General features: G+C 44.6%; 1 protein-coding gene across 4 annotated transcripts in view; it reads right to left on the bottom strand.

Moving 5' to 3' along the window:
* Window positions 1-23,509, bottom strand: part of NEO1 (neogenin 1) — a 171,225-nt gene that overhangs the window by 90,369 nt on the left and 57,347 nt on the right. For all 4 annotated transcript variants that reach the window (XM_030228246.2, XM_030228249.2, XM_030228250.2 and 1 more), the window contains exons 3-4: window positions 11,648-11,923; window positions 6,759-6,912 (exon numbers count right to left, since the gene is read on the bottom strand). In XM_030228246.2, the coding sequence (XP_030084106.1) occupies window positions 6,759-6,912; window positions 11,648-11,923 (430 nt within the window). The remainder of the gene's footprint in view (window positions 1-6,758; window positions 6,913-11,647; window positions 11,924-23,509) is intronic.

Genomic DNA, 23,509 nt, shown 5'->3' with positions numbered 1-23,509 from the left:
CTCAGAGCTGCACACACAGGGACACTGCAGGGACACAGCCTCACACCTGCAACACAGGGACACACAGGGTCATTCCATGGGTGACTCCATGGGCCACTCCAGGGACATGGCCTCAGAGCTGCACACACAGGGACAGGGACATTCCATGGGTCATTCCAGGGACACAGCCTCAGCCCTGAGCACACAAGGACAAGGTCACTCCAGGGACATTCCATGGGTCATTCCATGGACATGGCCTCACACCTGCACACACAGGGACAGGGTGATTCCAGGGACATTCCATGGACATGGCCTTAGAGCTGCACACACAGGGACATGGTCATTCCATGGACATCACCCCACTGTGGGACACAGAGGAGTTATAATTACACTATCACATCCCACACTGAAAATTAAGCTCAACCCTATCAATTCCATGAGAGCAGCTCATCTTTTTGCACTTGCAGCTTCACTTGTTCTTAATTAAATGTGATCCAAGGTATTTAGTGAAGAGCAGGCAGAACTGAAGAAAAATGAGGTATTGTAATCACATCATTAAGAAAAAGGCATTTTGCAGATCCAGCTGGAATGACTGACTGCTTGGAAAGCTGAGGGAAGTACAACAGGAGAGAACACAAGGACAGCAGTGCCCATTATACAGTGTACAGAACTGAACTTCTCTGAAAAGCCATCCCTGAGAGGTGAAATACTTCAGAATAAGATACAGGTTATAAGAAATTCAAAATATAGATTCATCAGGTGACAAAGGGTCTGTACAGAACCTCCCCCTCGGGCTTGCAAAGAGCAGGGAAGGGTTTCTAACCCAGTCTTTACAATCTGTCTGCTTTTGCTGCTAGATGGGGCAGATAAAGGTGGCACTTCATGCTCAGTGCTGCACCCTCAGCCTGCAGTCACATCCTCCTCCCCTGCAGCCATCACTGCCCCTCACCTGATACAAATTTGTACATGATTTTTCCAAGTTCCTTCAATACACCAAGTTCCCACATGAAATACCAAATAAACTTTTCAATAAAATGCCAAGAACCCCAAGCAAGAACAACAAGTTGGGCCTGGATGCTGACCCAGAGCCATTCCTCTCTGCAGCTGGAAAAGGAAAACTCTGGGGAAGAGGGAAGGGAACCTGGGGGCTTCCTGCCTGGCACTCTCAAGGGCAGAAAGGGACTGAATTCTGTCAATAGATGAATATTACAACAATTGCCTCTTTTGGTCTCTATTTGGAATGGCCAATGGACAAAAATCGACCTCCATTTCTCCATTTGAAATTTTCCTAGAATTACATCAGTAGGACCAATCCTGACCTTTTTGGACTGATAAATTGTTGGGACAGAGAGTTTTGCCTCATCTCACTATTATCTATCATATACATATTGATTTCTAATCCTACTGGAACTGCTGGTGAAATTTCTGGTTGTTACATTTAAAAGCAGAGCAAACAAAACCATGAGTGGCATTAAGTGTTAAAAGCAACCTAAGAGATGTCCCTGTGCAGGTGCTCTGTAAGGAAAGCCACACCGTTCCCATGAGAAACACCAGCACTACAGCAAGGCTGCCTTGGAAGAAGTGCAGGGAATTTGAGTGAAGATATGAGTTTGCAGAATCATAATAAGAGCTTCCCAAATGCTGGGAAAAATGTCCCAGGCTTGCGTGGGAATGGCACATCAGACAGGCTCTAAAACCAGGCCTAAAGAAAAACACCAGAGTAAGACAAGCCTGGACCTTGACACATCCATCCATGAAATTTTCAACCTTCTTTTATTATGTAAAAGAGCTGCTTTGGCTTTTTGTTCTTGCAGCGGGGAATGTGCTGAGGGCTGGGATGAAAGCAGGGAGCTGGATCTGCCAGGGACAGCAGGACATGGAGCAGGGAAGGAGCTGTGCCCCAAGAACTGCCACTGTCACATCCTGAAGGAATGATCAAAGGCCATCAGCATGTCTGTGGCATTTTGAGGACATTAATGCCTTTTCCAGGAGATCCATTGTCACCCTCTGAAAGCAACACGTGCCTCAGGGTGCTCCTTTCCCACTGCCAGCCTCTGGAAAAGTTACTGACAGCAGTTAAGATGCTACTAAAACTATTCAAAACTATTCCTCCTTGTCACTTTAGCTTGTCCTAGGGGATCTCACAAACTACTTGCAGCATCAGAATATTTGTGGGAATTCTCCTGTTCAGCCATCTCAACATGTGCCATGTTTTTATTCCCTTTGATTATTTTCCTGCAGAAAGCCCAGAGTTGAGTTCAATTCCCCCATAGGTGATTCAGTGGAAGTTTAATGGAAGAAAACAATTAATCTGCCAGACTCCTTGGTGATTCCCCCTGTATCAAACAGCTGTGGAAAAATTCTGGACTTAAAGCAAAGCTGCTTTTATAATAAAGCAAAACATCTTAATTCTGTAAGGACAATGAAGCATTCTCACAAAAGAGTGAGGCAATCGGATTTCAGACACTGGAGACAAAGAATCAGCTTCATATAAAAGTGATAACATAATTTGAAGTGTCATTAAAAACAACAAAGATTGATCACTCAGATGTCAGGGAAGAGGAAAATCAAATTCCAGCCTTTTATATGCATTCCATACAGCCCTCACTTGCACCCCATAACATACAATTACTGAGCTACTCTGGATGCCTCACTCACAGCTCTTTGTGTTTCATTATCACAAAATATAGTGAGCCTTTATTAATTTACTGTAGTCAAACTGTCAGTTATACCCTGAGGTTTGGGCTTCTCTTGCCTCTTTTAAATTACTATTCCCCAAACGTCTTATAATCTATTTGCTGTCTCAGTAAGTACAGCAGATAAAATTAGACAGTAAATTAGATTATTTTGTGGGATCTACTACCAGAAAAATCTCCATAATTACTCTGCTATGCTTAACCTTTCCTGAGTTGGCCAAGTGTAATTCACTTGGTACCAATCAGTCAGAACCCTGCAGACAGAAATGTGCAATAATGGGAATATCTCCCATTTGTGGGAAGCACTAAGGAAAACCCTGCATTAGGGGTGTGGCTGTGATCCTACAAGCACAGATTCATAGAGCAGAAATGAACATGGCCCAAGTGCCCTCAGCTGTCATCCCCTCACTGCAGGAAAGTACATGTACATGTACAACCATGTTTCTGCAGCAATTTTTCAATTACATGAAGTTTTGCTAAATTGAACAGCAGAAAGCTGCTGCAGAGCTTGCTGGACTTTACAGACATTAAAATGTTACTGCTCAAGTCCTTTCAATGGTTTTGTTTCAGATGAAAGTTTTTATCTCATCTACTGCAGGTTTTTCAGAACCTGTGGCACCTGCCCTTGTTCCTTCTCCCACAGACATGTCCCAGTATAAATGAAGATACAATATATGCTGGTGGAGCCCATACTGATCAGTTTTCAGAGCAGATCATCTTCCAGACACTTCTCTGGGCCTGTGTCCCAAGCTCAGGGGACAAATCCACCTGGGAAGCCACCTGGAACTTCCCTTTCCAAGTTAGGAATTGTCAAAAGCACAAAGTGACTCCAGCACTTGCAGAAGAACAGACCCCTCACACAGCAGGATGCTCAGCCAGAATGGAGACTGAAATAAACAATATTCTAGGTAAGAAAGGATCCAAGCTGGCTCAAGCCTGAAGAGCCACTCAGTCTGAACAGAACACCTCCATTCTAACCTTCTGTACCAGGCTACGTGGCAGATTTTACTTTAGGAAGTTTTCCATAAAGGGCCTAAGATTTATTCCAATAACTTCATACTTCAGAGCCTTCTCTGCTTCCTTCCATTTCCCTCAGCATTCTCCACATTCCTGGCAGGGATAGCACTGACTTGGAGTCCATGGAGCCAGTCCAGCTGGAAAAGCAGGAGGATGCTCCCAGTGCTGAGCCCATGGATGACATCTGTCCATGGATCACACACGAGGCTGGGCCTCCCTTTGGGTTTTGGAGCTCCTAGAGCAGGGTTTACTCTTTCCCTTTCTTTACAGACAGTGGAGTTTTGGGAAGACTGTAAAATAGGAAGATTACAAGCTGGAGCAGTGAACCCATTCAAGGGAAAGCTTCTCAGTCTTTAGTGGCATTCTTCATGGAGAACCAACAAGTCAGCAGTCTCTCCATCTGATTGCTTTTAAAATCTTCAAGTCAGTGAGTTCAGAAGGACTCCCTGGAGTTCTAAGAGCCTTGATCCAATGGAAATTTGGAGCACTGAGTTAACTTCCATTTCTCACCCAACACCTAAAGCTTCCTTCTCTCACACTAATTAATTTGGAAAATATTTTATCACAGCAACTAATTTCACAATATATTGCATTACAGGCTGTCTGAACAACTGCCAAGGCTGCCATCACTCAAGTTTACTCATATTTATCCATTAACATAAATCTTATTGCAGTCTTCAACAAATAATCCATCAAATTTAATCTCTTTCCCTTTTCTCCAGATCTTATAACAAATATTTAATACCAAAACCCCACCACTCCCTATCCTTAAAACTCATCTCTTTTCCTATACATACAGGCTCCTGTCCATATTTTCCTTAGGAATACAACTTGAAAGGCAAACATTCTATTCTGTATTAATTAATTACCACAGTTATGACAAAAGTAAAAGTAAGGTTTTGTGTAAAACCCTTTAACAAGGGGTCAAAATTAGGGATAACCTCCCCACGCTGTCTGAGTTTTGTTTCCTAAGGCCAGACACACACAGAGAAATGTCCCATTATATATGGCCATACCTACATATATGTATGTTCATGTCTGGGGTGGGGGTGTGCATAACAAACCTGGGATTTCAGAGCTTTTCCCAGGCAGAAGGGACATTAAAACCTGCCCAGATGAAAAGAATCAGTTTTTTTCTTGGGATAAAGAAAATCCACGCTAAGAAAGTCGTACTTTTATATCAAAAGAGGATTTTAATACAAATTAAATGTGATTTAATTTGTAATTACATTAACAGACTGTGCATAACAAGCTAAGGTAGCTATTTAGCAACAGTAACTGCAGGCTTTTCTCCAACAAAGAATCTTAATTTCTGGAGATTTTCCAGTTATTCTATTCACACCAATAACACAATAGCTGGAGGGTAAATGGAGTTGAAGAGGTCTCTGTTCTCAGCTCTTTGAATCTCTGCCCTGTTCAGCCACAGTCACAAGCAGCAGACTTGGGAGCTTTGGCTCAGTTTGATCACTTGAAGAAACAATGAAAAAAGTTTACCCCACAGAAGGGAAAAGGATCAAATTTCTACCTTTACCTACCTTAAAACTCAAGCCTACAATGAGCACACGTTTCACTTTAAAAAAAGAGCTAAATGTTGCAAGAAGAAAAAAGTTCAACTGGAACCCATTCTTGTAACAAAAGGCAAACCACTAAAAACTAATGCTAAATATTCTGAAAAATCAGGTTAGACTTGGTTCAAATGGTGTACATTTCAAGATCAAGTATATTTACTAATGTTATGCTCCAGCCCTCCAGAACAATTTCTCACTCTGAGCTGTGAGAAAAAGAAAATACCTGGGAAGCCCTAAGAAGTTATCATGGTAACCTCAGAGAATGAGGGAAGCAAATTCCACAGGGAATTAACAGCACTGTATTCAGTGGTGGGAAAATCTGGGCTTTATGTCTCAAAAATCAAGAAAATAAAAGGAGAGCTTTAACCTTCCTGTGCCCTGAATGTGCCACAACCTAGAGAAGGACAGGGCATCAAAACTTCCCAAAGCTGTGACATGACATCACTTTACATACCAGAACAAGAAATCCAGCTCTTGCCAGGCACATTTACTCTGCCATTTCACCCCATGTGATTGTGCTGCTCTAATGAGTCTGCACCAGCTTTTGGAGGGGAGTGAGTTCTTATATTTCTAAAACCCCCTGAATTTAAATCATGTGCCTTCCCACTGACACAGCACCATCTCTCAGGGGCTGTTTGTCATTTCCCACAGCAGCCTCCCATCAAAGACAGTTCAAATTACCAGCCCCTGGATTCTTTTAATTTAAGAGTTGCCAAAAGAGAGATATATTATATCCCTGGTGCTGCAGAGACTCCAGCATTGTTCTGGCTGCTTTCTGTGCCACAATTTACCTCTCCTTGTTCCATGATTAACTTGGCTTCCCATTAATCTCACTGCTGACTTTGAGGGACATGGAAAACATTCAAATAACTGTTTGAAATCCTGGTTCTGGGAAGCATGTTCATTACATGGACAAAAATGGCCTTGATAAGATTTGTTCTGCTGTTTTTATATAGATTTTCTACCACATTATTCTGACTGTGCCAGCACTGGCAATGTGTAAGTTCTCACTCTATACATCTCTGAAAGCTCACTGACTTTTTGCCATCATGCCTATGGTTTTATTATTCTTTTTTAATGAGAAAATGTGTCATTTTGCTTTAAACACTTATTCTTCCATTCCTGTGGCCCATTCTGACACAGAGTGGACATTTCCACTGCAGAAATAATGAGTGCAGGGCCTCACACTCAGAATACCCCAAGTCATCCTCCTTTTCCTGCAGTTCCCTCAATTAGCTGCTTCTACTCCAGTGCCAGTCTAAAAGTAATCTATTCTTAATAACCTCCCTGCTTCAGACAAGATTTCTTGGCTTCAAATGGCTGCAAAAAAATACCCTGAGACTGTTCCAAAGTCTCCCTAATCGCAAGACTGAGCTTTGAAGCCCTCCAGCACTGGGGATCAGGCTGTGTGCTCTGCAGGTTCCAAGCCCACAGGAAGGTGTGCACGAACCCAAACGCTGCCATCAGACAGGGCCAGGGCTGGCACAGCTTTACTCACCCGTCGGTGGGAAGCTCCTCCCCGTTCCGTGTCCACCTGACGAGGGGAGGAGGGAAGCCGGCAGCCACGCAGGGGAACAGGGCGCTCTGCCCGGGCAGGCGGCTGAGGGACGAGGGAGGCTTCAGCAGCACCAGCTTCTGGGGCTCCTCTGCATCTGCAACAGGACAGGACACAGCTGGCACCAGATGCAAAATCATGGTAAAAACCACCAAAACCTCTCTGAACCAAAATCCAACCGGCCAAAGAAAATCAGAAATGAAAGCTCTGATTTCTTTCCTGCCATCCCCACCTCACCCACAGCCTCTCCCAGTCTGGTTACCATTTCCTCCAGACATGCAAAGTGATTCTCCACTTTTGGGATTCTCACTCTTCCAGCTCCCTGGGAAACTATTCCAGCTCAAAAGTACAGCTCTGAAATTGGAACTTCCACCAGGTAGCAGAGATACAGAAAAGAGAGGAGCAGGTTTGAGTTTGTCCAGCAAGCCTTGGGCTTCATCAGGGAGCTTCCTGAGGAAGTGCTTTTACATGCTGGAAAATGAAATTACTGCAGCAGTGACAGACCCTGAGTAAAATACAACAACCAAGGAACAAGGACGCTGAATAACACAAACCAAAAATGCCCCACCACAGCTTTCCCTCCTTATGAAAGCAGGGAATCCTCTGAAGTGGTTCTACATTGGATTAAGCTGAGAGGGGTTTGTTCCTTTTTCTTCCCAGCCTTAAGAAGAAGCAGGAGGCACTGACATGTTCATTCAGTCCCACTACAGGGTGTTCCCTCTGTCTGTCCCTGCTCTGTACCCAGATGAAGTGAGCTCTGCAGAGCAGCTGCACTCAGGGCTGGGTCAGCCCTGCTCACCCTGCATTGCCAGCACTCTGAGGGCTGTTTGAAGGTGCTATGGCAGCAGAGCTCCACACCTGGACAAAGCCTCAAACTATTTCAGGCCATCTAAAATGGGGACAGAGCATTCTGTACCTACTCTACTCCTGCTCCCTGAATGAAGCACCCTCTTTGTCTCATCACACACATATTTGGCTGCTCTCTCACTTGGGCCCGAGGTGGTACTCACAGGGATTTCAGGAAGTTGCTGTTTTGGTGTTCTTCAGCTCAAAACACTAAAAATAAAACTGAGTGTTCACAGCACTGAGCTCAGGGCACACATGAGCTCCAAGGCACAGCATGAGGAGGAGCCAGGACACTTGGGGGAAGCAGAACAGGTGGAAATCCCACGTGGGAGCCGGCACAGGCAGAGGCAGCCAAGCTCTGAGCAGCCCTGGATCAGCCAGCCCCACCCCTGCAGCTCTGCCCACACTCCTGGCAGGAACTGCTCTGCCTGCCCTGCTGTGCAGGGGGAATAAGGAAGTGACAGGGACCTGGAGCAGCACGTGGAGCAGCCAGGCTGCAAAGCAGGGGGACAACATCCCCAGGCAGCCATCCTCACACAGACAGGAGCCAGGATGGTTCCCTGGAGACAGGACTCTGCTGCAAGCTCCCAGAAGGGAGTTCAGCTCCCAGGTAAATGGAAACTGGATCTGAGTTAAAAGACATTTTTCCCTTGCAGTCCTATGTTTGAAAGCACCCACTGTGAAGTGGCAGAGCTCAGAAATGCATCTTTCTGCTCAGTGGCAGCCTGGTCTCAGCCAAAGCAGAATGTTTGAGCAGCAGAACACTGTCTGAGGATGGCAATCCCTGGGATGCAGGAGTGTGCTGGGTGTGTTTCAAAGCCTGGGAAGCAGTGGTGGGTTCACTGTCAGCCCCACATCAGATAACCATTTAAAAGAGGAATAAAGTGAATAAAGAACAGATTAATTCAAATCCTTCTTTCAAACACTTCTCAGGCCAAACAATCAATTACAGGGCTGCTCAACTGCTCAAGACTAAGGGAGCTTTTCCTTCAACAGCTTAATCCCACTTTCTAAAAAAAAAAAAAAAAAAAAAAGAAAAAAGCCTGCTGGGAGGGATTTTACCAAACTTCACCATCTATACTTTTGGATTCATGATGGAGCAAAGAAACAGCATCATTTAAATTCCCTAGCACAGCTCTATTTCATCACTTTCAGCAAAGCATTACAAAAGCAAGGAACCACAGCTGGAGCCAAAAAGAATTCAAAAGATCAGTGTAATATGGAAGTTTTCAAGAAATTTTCAGTTTCCAAAACAAAGCAGCAAAATCCTCAGCATTTGAAGGGCTGCAGAAACATGAAGGCAACCCAAAGTACAGGAATTCAATCAAGAACCTTTTCCAGAAGTGCTTTTCTTCAAGCCCTGTATCCTTAGCTGGAGAAGGGACAAGGCTTTGGAAAGGCCAAAGAACTGAATGCAACAGTCCTACTTGAAGCATGACTCATTTCCAACACCCCAATTTCAAAAGAGAGCTGTAACTGTAAAAATTTGGGTATTTTACAGAATAATTTAGTATTCTAAGTAGAGAAGGGCCACAGTCACCAGAAACAGAACTATTCCTTGAAAGGGACCCCTGGAGGTGCCCCCACCTGCTGCCCACAGCAGGTCAGGCCAACCACAACACTGTCCAGCCTAAAACTGAGAGAGTCCCAAGGTGGAAACTCAGCAACTCCTCCAGCAGCTCTCCAAGAGTACCAACTGAATGAGAACTCCAACATGGAGACTAATCCAGAAGAGACAGCTCTGGGAGTAATTAAGGAACCCCATATGAAACACAGCCTGTGCCTCCCTACTTTGGGAAAGCACAACCCACATTCCTGTCCTATTTCTGGTCACTTTGCAAACCTTTGCAAACCTGTATTAGAACAGCTGGTGGTGTCACTGGGAACAGAACACACTGAATGTGCCAACAGTTCACATCAGCACTGGACTTCTGTTCTAACAAAAATATCTCAGCATTTAGCACAACAGGCAAAGCTGAACCTTCCAAAATAAAATGTCACCCCCTCTGAGGGTTGGAAACTTCCCAAAAGGTCCCCTTGCTTAGACAGTCAGAATTTCTAGAATATTGGGACAATTAAAAGCACCTCAGCTTAGACATCCCAAGAGCAATGGACTAAGCACCAATTTTTTTGTGAACCTTCCACAGGGTTTGAAACACAGGATTCAACCTGAGAAACTCAGAAACCCCCAAACTCACAGAAACAGTCAATTCCCATTTTGCATTATGTCCCAGTGGAAGTATATTACTGGGGTTTTTTTAAAGAATTCTTTCCACAAAATGTCTTAAAAGCTGAACCATTAAATATGGGAAGGCAGCCTGCGAGTGTCTCCAGCCTGTTTCCAACACTGTGAAGAGCTCAGGGCCTGTGGACAACGACCCAGAGTTGAACATTGCCCCAAAGGTCCCAATGTTTAGATGGTCAGAACTTCCTGAATATGGGAAGAATTAAAACCACCTCAGCTTAAGCATCCCAAGAGCACCAGACTAAAAACCAATTTATTTGCAAAGCTTCCACAGGGTTTGAAACATGGGACTCAATGGGAGAAAAATGAAGAAGTCCCCAAACACACTCAAAGAAGCAGTGGGTTCCCCCTTTGTAACACATCCCAATGGAAGTGTATTACTGGCAGCTTTTTAAAATTTTTTCCTCAAAATGCCTTAGAAGCTCAACTATTAAATCAGGAAAGCAGCCTGTGAGTGTCTCCAGTGTCCAGCCCTGAAGAGCTCAGGGCCTGGAGCAGCAGTGGGTACCTACAGTAAAGGCAGGGCAACCCTGATGAGGGGGAGAAAGTGATGCACCTGACTCCATGGATATCAGAAGGCTAATTAATTACTTTATTATACTGTATTATTTATATTATACAATCACTATCCTATATTACATTACATGATACTATATATATTATATAGTGTATATATATATATATGTATAATATGTATTGCATATATAAAATAATATATAATATATAAAATATGTATATTCACATTATGCTATACATCTATTACACTATATTACATTACATCTAAACTGAATCTGCACAAGCACCCAACTCAACTGCCCAAAATCTTGTGACTGCTGACTGACAGCCTGCTTGTCCCTGACAGGCCAAGGAAACAGAGCACCATCACTCTGGGTAAACATATTGCATTCTAGTTTGGAACAACACAGGAGCAGCCAGTGAGATAAGAATTGTTTTGATCATTCTTTTCTCTGCTTCTCTCAGGTTCAGAGAATGTTTTGACCATTCTTTTCTCTGCTTCTCTGTCACTGTGATATTTTCTGTAAAATCCCTTTGCCACAATTTCTTCTCTTGGGAAGCTGAGAAGCCTCAGAGAAAAATCTAAATAATAATTATCTGATTCTCTTCTCCTGTGTTTGCTGCTTTGGAATGTGCTCTGGAGGTTGTTTACCAACAGGTGCATGTTTGATTGGCTCCATGTGAATTGTTTTTAATTAATGACCAATCCCAGCCAGCTGGGTCAGACTCTGAGAAGTCAGTCATGAGTTTTCATGTTAAGCCTTCTGATGTATCCTTTCTCTTTCTTTAGTATACTTTTAGTATCACATTCTTTTAATGTAACATGTGGAAGCCCTGGAGGGGCTTCTCCTAAGTCCTTCCCCTGTTGCTGTGTCTGAATATAGGTGTTCCTGAGCCACTCCCTCCCATTTCCCTGATTGGCCCTTATCTTTGTACTGCCCAGAGACCAAGGTCAGCCAGGAGGCCCCTGGGGAGAGAGCAGGACCTTGGGGAGGTGTGTGGGTCTGGAACATCTCACGGCCCAGCTGAATCAAACACCTGTGGATATTACTCAAAGGCCCTTTTTGCTTCTTTACCTTGGACTTTACAAGCAGCAATTCAGGCTGCAACAGTAATATAAATCATAAACTAATAAATCAGCCTTCTGAAACACGGAGTGAGAGTCTCATCTCTTCCCTCATCCTGGACACTCCTCTGAGGTTCAGAGAATGAATCCCACGGGTACCTGGCAGGACTTTGAGCTCGGCCTCCTCGCTGTACTTGGGCCCGCCGGGGCTGTCCAGGGCGCAGCGGTAGAGCCCCGTGTCGGTGTCCGAGGCGTTGCTGAGCAGCAGCGCTCCCCCGGGCAGCTGCAGCAGCCGCGGCTCCGGGGCCAGCGCCTGCCGGTCGCGCTCCCAGCGCAGCAGCGGCGCCAGCTCGGCCGACACCTCGCAGCCCAGCACGGCGCTGCCCCCGCGGTGCACGGAGGTGGGCTCCGGCTGGCTCGTGAACCTGGGCAGACCTGCCAGAAAAGCAAAAGGAAAACAGATTGGAGATGTTCTGTGCACGACATCGAAGACTGGAAGTTCAAGTCAAGACTCAAGAATGTAGTTTGGGAAAAGTTAAGATGTCATTGTGAAAAACGCCAATCACTTGTTTTTAAAATTTTAAAAGTTTAATAGTAATAAAATGGTTATAAAAATAGTAATACAATTAGAGAAATAATAATTTGGACAATTAGCATTAGGACAATATGAGACAATAAGAACAGAGAGTTACGGACGTCCGGGTACGTCCGGGTACGTCATTCTGGGCAGCACAAGCCCGAAAAAGGACACGCGTTAACAGCGAATTAACCCTTAAAAGCAACAGCCTGTTGCATATTCATACACCTCATACATGATGCATAAATTCCATTCAAACACAGGATTCTGTCTGGGCAGTGTCAGCTTCTGCCTCTCAATCCTAACAGCGTCATCCCGCCTGAGCAAGGTGGGAAGAAGTTCATTTCTCCTGATAATGGAGCAATAAATTCTCTTTCTCTGAAAAACTGAGGTGTCCTGTGACTGCTATCTCAGTGCAAGTCTTTTCTTTAGGAAAAAAAGTATCTTACATAGCACAGTTTCTATTTCAACATTTTGTTATAACCTAAAACTATATTTAACACACTACTTAAGAGAATTAATACAGCATTACCTTCTAACACAACACATACAATATTCATTTTAATATTTACAAAAAACCAATCATAAAATATGCATTTTTCACATCACTGTAAGACATGAAATAACACGATGTGGACATGCTGCTATTCTCATGGTAAAAAGGGAAGTTTATTTTCTGACTTTAACATTTATAGATTTCCAGAAGTGACAGTGGATTGGAGGGTGACACTGGACAAACCAGCAGTCCATCAGATTTCTCCTCCTCCATAAAAGAATGCAAAACAATAAGTTATTTATAGAAGATGTGTGAGAAAGTTCGTTACAGGAATGAAAACTTTAGAAGGCTTAGAAAATCTGAAAAAATCAGGGCAACATTAAGATGCTCTCCAACTCTTTAAAAACCTGAACAGCTGACAAGGCAATGCTGAACATGGATGGTGTAAAGGCAAACAGACCCAATAATCACAGAATCCTGGAATGGTTTGGCTTGGAAGGGGCCTTAAAGCTCATTCAGTCCCACCCCTGCCATGGGCAGGGACACTTTCCACTCTGCCAGGGTGCTCCAAGCCCTGTCCAGCCTGGGACACCTCCAGGGATGGGACAGCCACAGCTTCTACAGTGCAGCCTACACAACACCTCCACTTACCCCCCAGCTACAAAAGCCTCTGTAGAGTGCCACAAGGTAAACACTGAGACAAGTATTTGCATAGGAACATTCCCAGTGTGGCTGAGAGTGGAGTTTCTCCAGGGCACACCACAGAGATGCCCCAGCAGTGCTGCACAACCCCCATGGCACCTTTTCCATAAAAATGTACCCAGAGCCCACTTAATGGCTTCACAGTTGGGCTGGGGAGGCCAAACTTCTGGGGAACTTGTGGGAAGAGGCTGAGGACACAGCTGGAACCACAGCTGAGGCAGCCAGTGAAGCTGGGGGCACATCCAAGACAGGAAATACCACAGGACAGCAGTGAGGGAAGTGTGAGGTACCATCCTGGAGTGGGCAGCTCAGAGGAGGAGGAGGGGGAGGAGGAAGGGCAGCTTTGGGTGTCACCCTGGGGAGACCAGGGTTGATCATGAGGCTGAAGAATTGGGAATGAAGGCAGGGAGTTGAATGTGGAAATGGGGAACAGGCAGGGAGAGTAGTTTGGTTTGGTTTTTTCTTACCACTCAAATTACTTTAGTTGTCAAGAAATTAAATTAATTTTCCACAAGTCAAGGTTGCTGTGCCATTACAGTAACTGGAGTGATCCCATCTTGACTCAGTAACTTTAATCTTATTTCCTCTCCATCCTGCTGAGGAGCAGAGCGAGGGCACAGCTGGATGGGCAGGCAGCCACAGTCACCCCATCCTAAGCATTCTGCACAGGAAATGATCCAATCTGCCACAGTTCAACCCCCCATTTTCACAAGCCTCACTTAATACCTATCACAAATGCACTGGGAATGCACCAGGAGAAGGTCTAACCCTGCAGGACAGGCAGACTGAATCCTAACAGAGGAGGATTCATATATTCTAACATTTAGGATTAGGATTTATACATCCTAACATATAAATCACTTCTGTCTTGTCCTTCCATAACCCTGTACAGCTCATCTCCAACTGTTACATATTTTCTTCCCTCTCTGAGTCCCACCTGGGGACTCCTTCCAAAACTTCATTCCTCCAAGAAACTTTGTTTCTAGTTTCCCCTCCCAGTGTAGTTCCAACCAACTTGCAGTCCTTTGATCTTGACCTTGTTTTGGCATTATTTTGCATCTTTGATATTTATCCATTGGTCCCTCCAAGGTATTCACAGGAACAAAAAATCCAACTTCTTTCTTTCAACTTTCCTTCTGCCTAATGAAGCTATGATCTTTAGTTTCTCTCCCTCATTCCCCTAACACCATTCACCTTCAGAGATGCAGAATGGTGGGATAACTTTGGAAGGAAGAGACCCAGCCAGAGCAGAATCAGAGCTGGTAATTAAGGGATTTGTCCAGTCAGACCTCAAAAATCCCCAAGGGGTGGAGACTGCATGACCCTTGGAGCAGAACTGCCTCTTTAAACCCAGTCAGAACCTCCCTTGCTCCAAGTGACCCCCAATGCCTCCTGCTCTCACACCAAGCACTCCTGGCAGAAAGACAAGCCCCAGTGCCTGGAGTGATCTCAGACCACAAACATCCACAGAAATATTACAAGACTGCTTCTCTGTCTATTGAAAAGATCTTCCCCAAAGATGGAACCATCTCAGTGGCTCTGCACAATCAATCCTAGAGCCCAAGTAACCTTTTCTTCCCCTGAATCACCCATCCCTCTGTCCCAGCACAACCCCAAGGCATCTCTGCACCTGCCTGATCAGCACACTGTGCTCAGAAGTTCCATCATCAGTCAGTCTGGAGCATTACTTAATTCTTCCTGTGAGACCATGGAGGCCACAGCAAGGGTAGCAAGGTCTCCTCCTCTGCCACACTCACTAATTCACTGGGTAAATAAGTTGTTCTTACAGCTGATGAGGCTGTTAACCCTGAGCCTCTGAACTCCAGTCTCAGAAGCATCTGTCCTTTCTGAAAATCTCCTTCTTGACAGAGCCCATTATATGTTCATAATTGCCTCTGATTCTTATCTCTCTCAATATTCTCATTTATTAAGAGCCCTGCATATTAAGCCAGTTCTTTCCCCATCCTGGGAGGGAATCCTGGGCCTCCTCCTTTAGCCAGGTGATCCTGTGACTTCTGTTTTCACCTCACCTTCACCATCTCTTTGCTCCCAGCAGCTCCCACTGGTACAGCCCCATAGTGGCTACTTCAAGCACAAGCAGGGAAGTTCCTGGAGGACTGCAGCCCTGCAATTTCTCACATACAGCCGAAATATCCTTTAATTTTAATCCCTGACAAGTGCTGTTCATTTCCTAGACAAGACAGACCTCGTGCCTTCTGTTGTGTGCAGGTGCTCCACTGAGGTTAAATAAGCTTTATTCAAGATGGTTTCATTACTCATTGGAAATGAAATTACAGTTCATTTTCCAAGTCATCTTAAATGCCACTAAAACCTGTATTTCGTCATAGTCCTGTGTGGTTTTAAAATATACATTTTAACCTAGCCTATAATTTTGTCCTAAAGAGTAATTTTCTCTTATTCTACAATTATTGGCAATTTGCACTGCTTAAAAGCCTCCATTGTGGAGGAGGACCCTTTGCTTTAGCTAACAAACAACCACAAAACAATCATGATGCATTACAAAAAGCACTCCAAATCCAGGCCTTAATTACTATTAATTTGGAGAGCTGTTTATAAATCCAGGAGCAGGTCCCAGAGTGCTGGCACACCTCCTGCAGCAGTGAGCCACTAGAAAATACCCTTTCATCTCCCAGCCCAGAACCTTTCCATTACAGAGCTGCTCTCTTCACAACATCAATTATCAATTTGTAAGCCAGAATTTCCTGAACTTTCTACAGTCATTTTTAGAGGCATTACCATGTAAACCAATTCAGTTTAGTTAAACTACAAACACTTTTAAAACTATTTTTAAAGTTCACTTTTAAAAGTTGATACTTTTTTCTCAGTGCTTGGTATTTCCCAAACACTTCAACCAAGAAGGCTGAGCAGGAAGGTCTAATGATGAGTAGAGTCCCAGGCTGGTTTGGGTTGGAAGGGACCTCAAAGCCCATCCAGTGGCACCCCCTGCACTGTGCAGGGACACCTTCCACTGTCCCATGTGCTCCAAGCCCTGTCCAGCCTGGCCTTGGGCACTGCCAGGGATGGAAGACACTCCTGATTGAGGAAGCAGCCCCCACTCCTCAGCCATGTGGTGCAGGGCAATCAGTTGAAGACACCAGCCCATCTTTTGGTAAATGAATGTCATGATAAATGACACTTTGGGCTTCTGACATTGAAGACAGTTTTTTCATGTTTGTACACACATTAATCATTTTGTGGCAGTGCACATACATCAGGTATCGATTGCAGGACACCAAAGGAAAATACTACTGCCCTAGCAAGAATGCAGGTTAATAAACTCAATTTAGGAAGGATGATTTTCCATTTGGAATGTTCTCTAAACACAGGCAGGAGAACACATAAGCAACAGTGCACTCACGTGCATATAACAGGGATTAGATGCATCCCAACCCCTCATTTCTGCCAGGACAACACAACTGGCAGAGAAGGTGGGGAAGACAACTCTGTGCCTCTTTTCTCCTTCTCTTTTGTTTCTTCCTTCCCCTCACCCAAGCCCAGAGCAATGGCAGGAATGTGAATGAACAATCTATTAATGCAAATGTGGTGCATTCAATCAGCATTCCCAGTCTCAGCCTTACTGAGATTTGTGGCTCATTGTATCCATTTCTGAAAAAGATGTGCCTACAAGAGCAATAATTCCCATGCTCCTAGAAAACACAGATGGTTAAAATTCTGGCTGTAGTCTCCTGCCCTCAATGGAGCCAGTATTTCATCTCCTGGAGTCTGCAGAATCAGGGAATTCACTGCCCTGAGCCAGATGCCAATCCAGTTCAGCAGCCTCCCTGCAAGTGCAGCCAGTGCCAATCATTTCCAAGGAGACTGAAAGGAAAAAATCTTCATTATCAACCATTACTAAATAAGTGGCTCACCTGAGTGCAATAACTCCAGTCACACCTGCCTGTGCTCTGCAGCCTGCCAGCAAGGCTGCAAACACTGCTCTGGCTAACGTGGATGCCACTGCCACACACAGCTCAGCCCCCCCAGAGTCCCACCAGCCCTTTGGGACACAGCTCACCAAATCAACCCTGCAAAAGGGAAGGGAGTCATGAGAACCACCTCCTCCTCTCTAGGGAGGAGAGAGGTGTGGAGGAATCCCCTTTTCCTGCCTGTGGCAGGGCTGTAGGAGTGGTCACAAGCCTCTGGGAGTTTTCCTCACATGTGTCCCCTCTGTTGCCACTGCTCTGACTGGAATTTAAGATAACACTTCCTACAAGCATTAGACTGCTCTAAACACACACATCACGTGTTTGTGCAATTAACATTTTCCCAAGGCTGGTTTCAGACTTCTTGTGACATCTCGATGTGCTCAGCAAATGTTTTCCTTTTCCTCCCCGTTTCTACTGCAATATGGAAAAAGCAAAGCACAGGAGCAGCTGGCAGGTTTTCCATCCTGATCCCTCCTGGATACCATCTGTGAAAAGCCTTTGCTGCCCAGAGTTAACTTTTATTCAAGTTTCTCCTAACTTACCCAACTCTAAACTAACTCCAGCAGCACCAGCTCCAAACATTCCACCCTACAGCTTCCACTCTCCATCTGAAATTCATCCAACTAGTCTGTGAATGATCCCACAAACTGCTCACAATTTTCAGCCACTTGAATTTTCTCCCATTCCTGTCTGCCTGATCGAATTTGAACTCATGACAAATCCATAACTGTGACTCCTTTCCCCAAAGAGCCTCTTGGGAAGTGTGGAGATTTCAGCACCACGAGGAGGTCCTAGAGAATGGGAACATGATCCCCTATTGTTAGGACAGCTCCAACATCTGCTACCCTTCAGCAGCACAGCCATCACAAAGATGCTGCCTATTTTGTTAGTGCATCAGCTCCTCACCCCAACCCTGCTAAAAAATTAATAAGTCCAGCCATCTGTGGACACTTCATTAAATTATCACAGCTCCTTCTCTCCAACATTATTCAGCATCATTTGTTGGAGTGGCAGAGGTGTGAAACGGCTTAAAATACACTGCTGCTAATGAGACATATTTCATGGATCTCAGTGGCACACAGAGCAGGCTTTGTAATTACAAACACTCCTGCAGAACACAAGTCCAGCAGCACCTGAATTAGGACAAGGCCAGATGCTTCCAGTCCTTGCTACAAACACCAAGCAGCACATCATCCTCCCCCCTTGCTTGGGGCAAACCAGAGAGGGGAGAAACGAGCAAAAATCTGGGCAGGAGACAGCTCCTTGGGGAAGGGATGGGGATTTTTACATGGACTGTCACATGGAGAGAGGAGAATCTACCCAATGTCCTTGCTGGATTACCAGAGGTGGGAAGTGTATGGAAAACAGAACACAAATCAGAAATGTCAGAGCATGACCAGAATTCTGACCTGATTAAACACAGCCATGACAGCACGGTATGTGCTGATTAAAAACAGTGTCCCTTGGCCAGAATGAGAGGAAAATGTCACTGGACACATCAGGAACACACAGACACAGGTACTGTCACTACAATGACACACCGAGTGACCTGGTGGCACCTCAGAGCTGCTCTGAACAAACAACTGAACTCCAGATGTCCCAAGGACCCTTTCAAGCTCAGTTATCTGATGAAATGGGGAAGGCCCACAAAAAACAATCGTGAGAAATAGCAAAATATTGCAGAAAATATTGTCCAACCTGGCCTTGGACACTTCCAGGGAACAAGGGGCAGCCACAGCTTCTCTGGGCAACCTGTGCCGAGGCCTCACCAGCCTCACAGGGAACAACTGCTCCCCTTTATCTACTACACATCCAAAAGTTGTAGAGGATGTCTGGACAACCAAAACACATCAGCATAATATGATGTTCTACCTGGCAAAACAAGCAATTCCAAATTCTAGCTAGGTGATATCAAGAGGACATCAATCAATTATTTCAGGAATGAAATGGGAGCAACAAAATGACTGAGAGATCTTCAAAAATACAGAGGTCACTACTGACAATCACAACCACAAGGAAAGCAGTGGGAGTGAGGTGGGGCTGTCTGTCCATAGCACATGGTCAGGCTCACAAAGTGATGTAAGGAATGGCACAGACCAAAAAAATAGATCTTGTGATGGAGGGGGAGAAATAGTATCATGAAACTTGGAGACAGGACTGGCAGTCCAAGGTCCAAACAACACAAAAGCTCCAGCAGCAGCAGGAAAAGCTGCAGCAGCCAATGATTTTGACTTCCACGGACACCAAGAAACACCTACAACAACATTCTAATGCCAGAAAAAATGAACTGAGGGCATGCAAACCATGGAGTCATTTATTTGCTGCTCTTGAAGATCATTCCAATAGCAAGACCAATGAAAGCCCTGTGGGATTTCAAGAGAAGCCCTAAAGATAAGGCACACAGATTGCCTCATCATTTAAGGAACTTCAGGTCTTCATCAATAGACTGCCTAAAAATAAGAACCCTACAGGCTCACAATTACTCTTTCTAAAACAAAATCAAGAGCCATAACAAAAGAAGAATAAGATCCGAAGGTTGTGGTGGAAGAAAAGAGCTTGACAGGTTAAATAATTTTAGTTCCAGGCGAGGCTATCAATTACGGAAGCTCATGTGAACAAGCTATTCAAAGAAGATTAATGCACAGAGAGGACTGTCAGGATAAATTTATCACAAAACTGGAAGAAAGGAAAGATCTGAAAAACTTTTGCAGGCAACTCTATAGACAGTGACAAAGACAGCTGGTACCTGACAGAAGGCATTTAGAGACAGGAAATAACCAACAAATTCACTGCAAACTCCTTGGGATGAGTGAATGGCAAAGCAAGCCCCAAACCCAGGGTGCTGGGAGGCTGACAGAACAGCAGACAGACACAAAGCACAAAAGAACTTTTACAGACACAAACATGCAGCTCAAAGAGGTGTCTGGAGACAACAAGGGTGCGTGGCAGGATAAAGGCAAACACTAAAAGCCGTATAACTGCAAATTATCACCCACGAGCACAGCTCAGGTGGCATCAGCACACCACTGACCCCTCCAGCAGCTGCTGGCCATGAAGCTCAGAGTGCCAGGAATGGGGTTTTGGGGGTCTCTCCACAACAGAGCCTTTCTTTGCCTAATTTTCACTCTGTTTTCAAGAGCAGACTGACAGTGCATTCAAGCCAGGGCCAACTTCAGAAGCTGTTATAGAAGGAAGAGGAACATCTTTACAGAAACATACAAATTACCCAGAGATGTTTCTCCATGTTCCCCCAAAATAGGGGTTTCTATATGCAAATATATGAGGCTTGGAGAGTTTTAACAATTTTTACCAGTGCATTTATGTGAAGGGTGAAACATACCCTATGCTTTTAACTATGTTACTGAGAACTAGCCTCACTGAAATCAACCCTAGCAAATGTCGCAACCTAATTTTTCCTTATTCAAAATATTTTTCCTCCATTTTGTTTCCTTTTCAGGTTCATTGAGCTTTGTCTTAAATTTTTGGTACAGCAAAATAAAACATTAATCAGAGATAGTTGTGCCTGGATACTTCTCACCCTCGCTGCTTTTGTGTCACCCTTCACTTGGGGCAATGGTACAGGTTCTTCTCAAAAAGCAATACTGAGCCTAGCAGAAACCTGAGCCGTGTCAGCACACAGTGTAGGCTAACAAAGCTGCAATCTCTTGCTGACTGCACACAGGAGCAGGCAGGGAGTGAGGAGCACAGGCTGCAGATGTAACCATCACTCTGCTGACAGCTCGGGATTCCGAGCGAGCTCCGTGCTAACTTGTCAAACAGAATTACACAGGGATTGCTGGTGCTGACATGCAGAGCAGAAAGAGGGAAAAATCTGATCTGAGTCAAAACATTAACAAATGAGAATCCAATGTAAACAAAGTTCAGCCAAGTTTCTAGTTCAGGGGTGTTGATGCACCGTCAGTATGGTGTCACTTTGTCCTTGTCTCACTATCCAGACCCCCCCAGCTGAGTGTCAGCTCATGGGATTTCAGGGATTTGGTCCCAGCTCCCTTCCACCAAATTCCTGTTTCTCCACAGATTAACTCTATCACCTGCCACATTTTCAAAGGCAAAGGTCAAGATGGAACATATGCTGCAAAGAGCTCCCATTTCTTATGATTTACAGTAAGTTTATACTATTCTGAAGTCCATGAACATAACTTTGCCCATGAACTAAATGCATAAAGGATATTCCCTTTGCCAGTTACAAGACTTGCATTGCACAGCACTTGAATTTCAGTCTAGAAAACACGAGCTTTTTTCTGAGCAGTGCTATTACATCATTACCAAAGCAGGAAGCTCAGGCATGAGTGCCACACATGTCCCTGTGCCCCCTCTGCTCCAGCTTCAGCAGAGCATTTGTCACCCTCCAGCAAGCACAAATAAGCTTTAACTGGCTTACTGACCCACAGAATTCAGGACAGGGATAGTATTAGTCACAATGAGCTGCTGGGTTTGGTTTGATATAAGGTGAAATCAACTTGAAATACAAAAGCTTAAGAAAACCCGTGGTTTTCAATAGGAACTAGTTTAAAGCAAGCAATTAAGAGTCTCATCACCTGGGCTCTGGCTTGGTCATTAGATGTCAATGAAGAGTTTCAGAACAAGCAGGTCACATGCACTGCTGTGGGCTTTCCCCAGGATTCCAGTGACAATCCAGCTGCAGGCAAGTCCTGCCCTTCTCTGCCCTGGACATGGCAAGAGGCTCTGGTATTAAATCCCCATCTGAGACTAAAAATTGATATTAGTTTTGAACCCGGACCTTTGCCTTCAGTCCAAGAACTGCAGCCCAGCTCAAAGGCTCACATCAATTTTCTTTGCTACTTTAACTGGACAAATGTGAACTGCAAGAATTGAGAATGACAAATAACAGAGTATTTATTGTCTTAAGTGTCTAAACTCTCATACTTTCAGTAACAGCTGACAGAGCCTGTACAAACTGCAGTTGTGTTAAAACCACCTTTGCCATCTACCTGTCATGAAGAAATGCATTTTGATCTAAACCAATTTATGAAAAACACAGATGCTTTTTTTCATAGAAAAACATATTTCTGCAAGGAAAATTTATCCCCCATGTCACTTACTGGCAAAATGCTCTTAAGTACCCTCCTCTGAAGTATCTCTGCTATGAGTTTTTTTCCAGTTCCAAGATACAGAATGTTCTTTATTCACAAAGATGAATTTTTTCTCCTTGCTGTTAAAGGAAATGTGCAATCCTGGATAAAAATGTGCTGTTATTCCTAAATTAACCCCATCTCTGCAGAGCTGGGACAGTTTGTTCCTCTCTCACTTTGGGATGGCACATAAGAGTCTAGTGAGAAATAAAACACTGCTCAGCTGTAATCTTTAGAGCTTGGCAAACTTCTCAGAGGACATGAGCAAACAGAACCAAATAATCTGGCTACTTCCGTGCAGCTCCTTGTAGTTATGGTAAAAAAAGCAAAGATAAAATTTCAGCTCAAATTAATGTTTGAAAAAACCCCTAATCTATTCACCATTGTTTGTACAGAAATAAGTGAGTGATATTCAATAGCTAAGCACTCTAACAGCCCAGAAGGAAACACAGCACACCTCTGAGGCTGAGCTTTGCAGAGTTCTAGCTGGAACTGCAAGCCCACATCCCTCCCCCAGGCTGTGCTCAGGGAATGGCCTGGATAATGATTTCTTGGCCCCAACTTCACTGCCTACCATCCAGACCCTGTAATGGATACACAATTCCTTCTCTCTGCCTGCCCTCCTCATCTGCAGCACCTTGGTGCATTATAACAAGGAATTTAATACTTGAAATTATGAAATTTAATACTATGAAATTATTAATTTAATACTTGAAATTTATGCTGGAGAAATTCTTTATTAGCCCATGGAGAAAAGGCAAAGCATGGGGATCTGGAGCTGGTGTCATGAGCTGCACCAGAAGCAGGATTAGACCCTGAAATCACCTGGCTCAGACTCAATTAATTCCTCCAAGCCTCAGGAACCAGCACAGCCCATCCAGGCCTCCTGCAGCTCTCCCACTTATCAGTTTGGAAGCCCCAAGCTGGACACACACAAGATGCAAATAAATATTAAAGAGGCAATGTGGTCGGCTAAAAACTGGAGCAATTTCCCAAGCAAAGTCCACTCCCTCTATCTGATGTCTGGAGGAACTCTCAGCAGCAAAACCCGACCCAGGGCAGGTCCCTCCTCCCTGCAGGGCCCCTGTGACACCTGGGACGGTCACAGGGACCTGGGGACAGCTGACCCTACACAGAGAGCAGCCACAGGAGCTTTGGGTGCCCTTCTGAGAGTGCCCATTTTGC

This window comes from Serinus canaria, chromosome 10 (assembly GCF_022539315.1).
Source record: "Serinus canaria isolate serCan28SL12 chromosome 10, serCan2020, whole genome shotgun sequence".
NCBI lineage: Eukaryota > Metazoa > Chordata > Aves > Passeriformes > Fringillidae > Serinus > Serinus canaria.
This window is presented reverse-complemented; position numbering and strand designations above follow the sequence as displayed.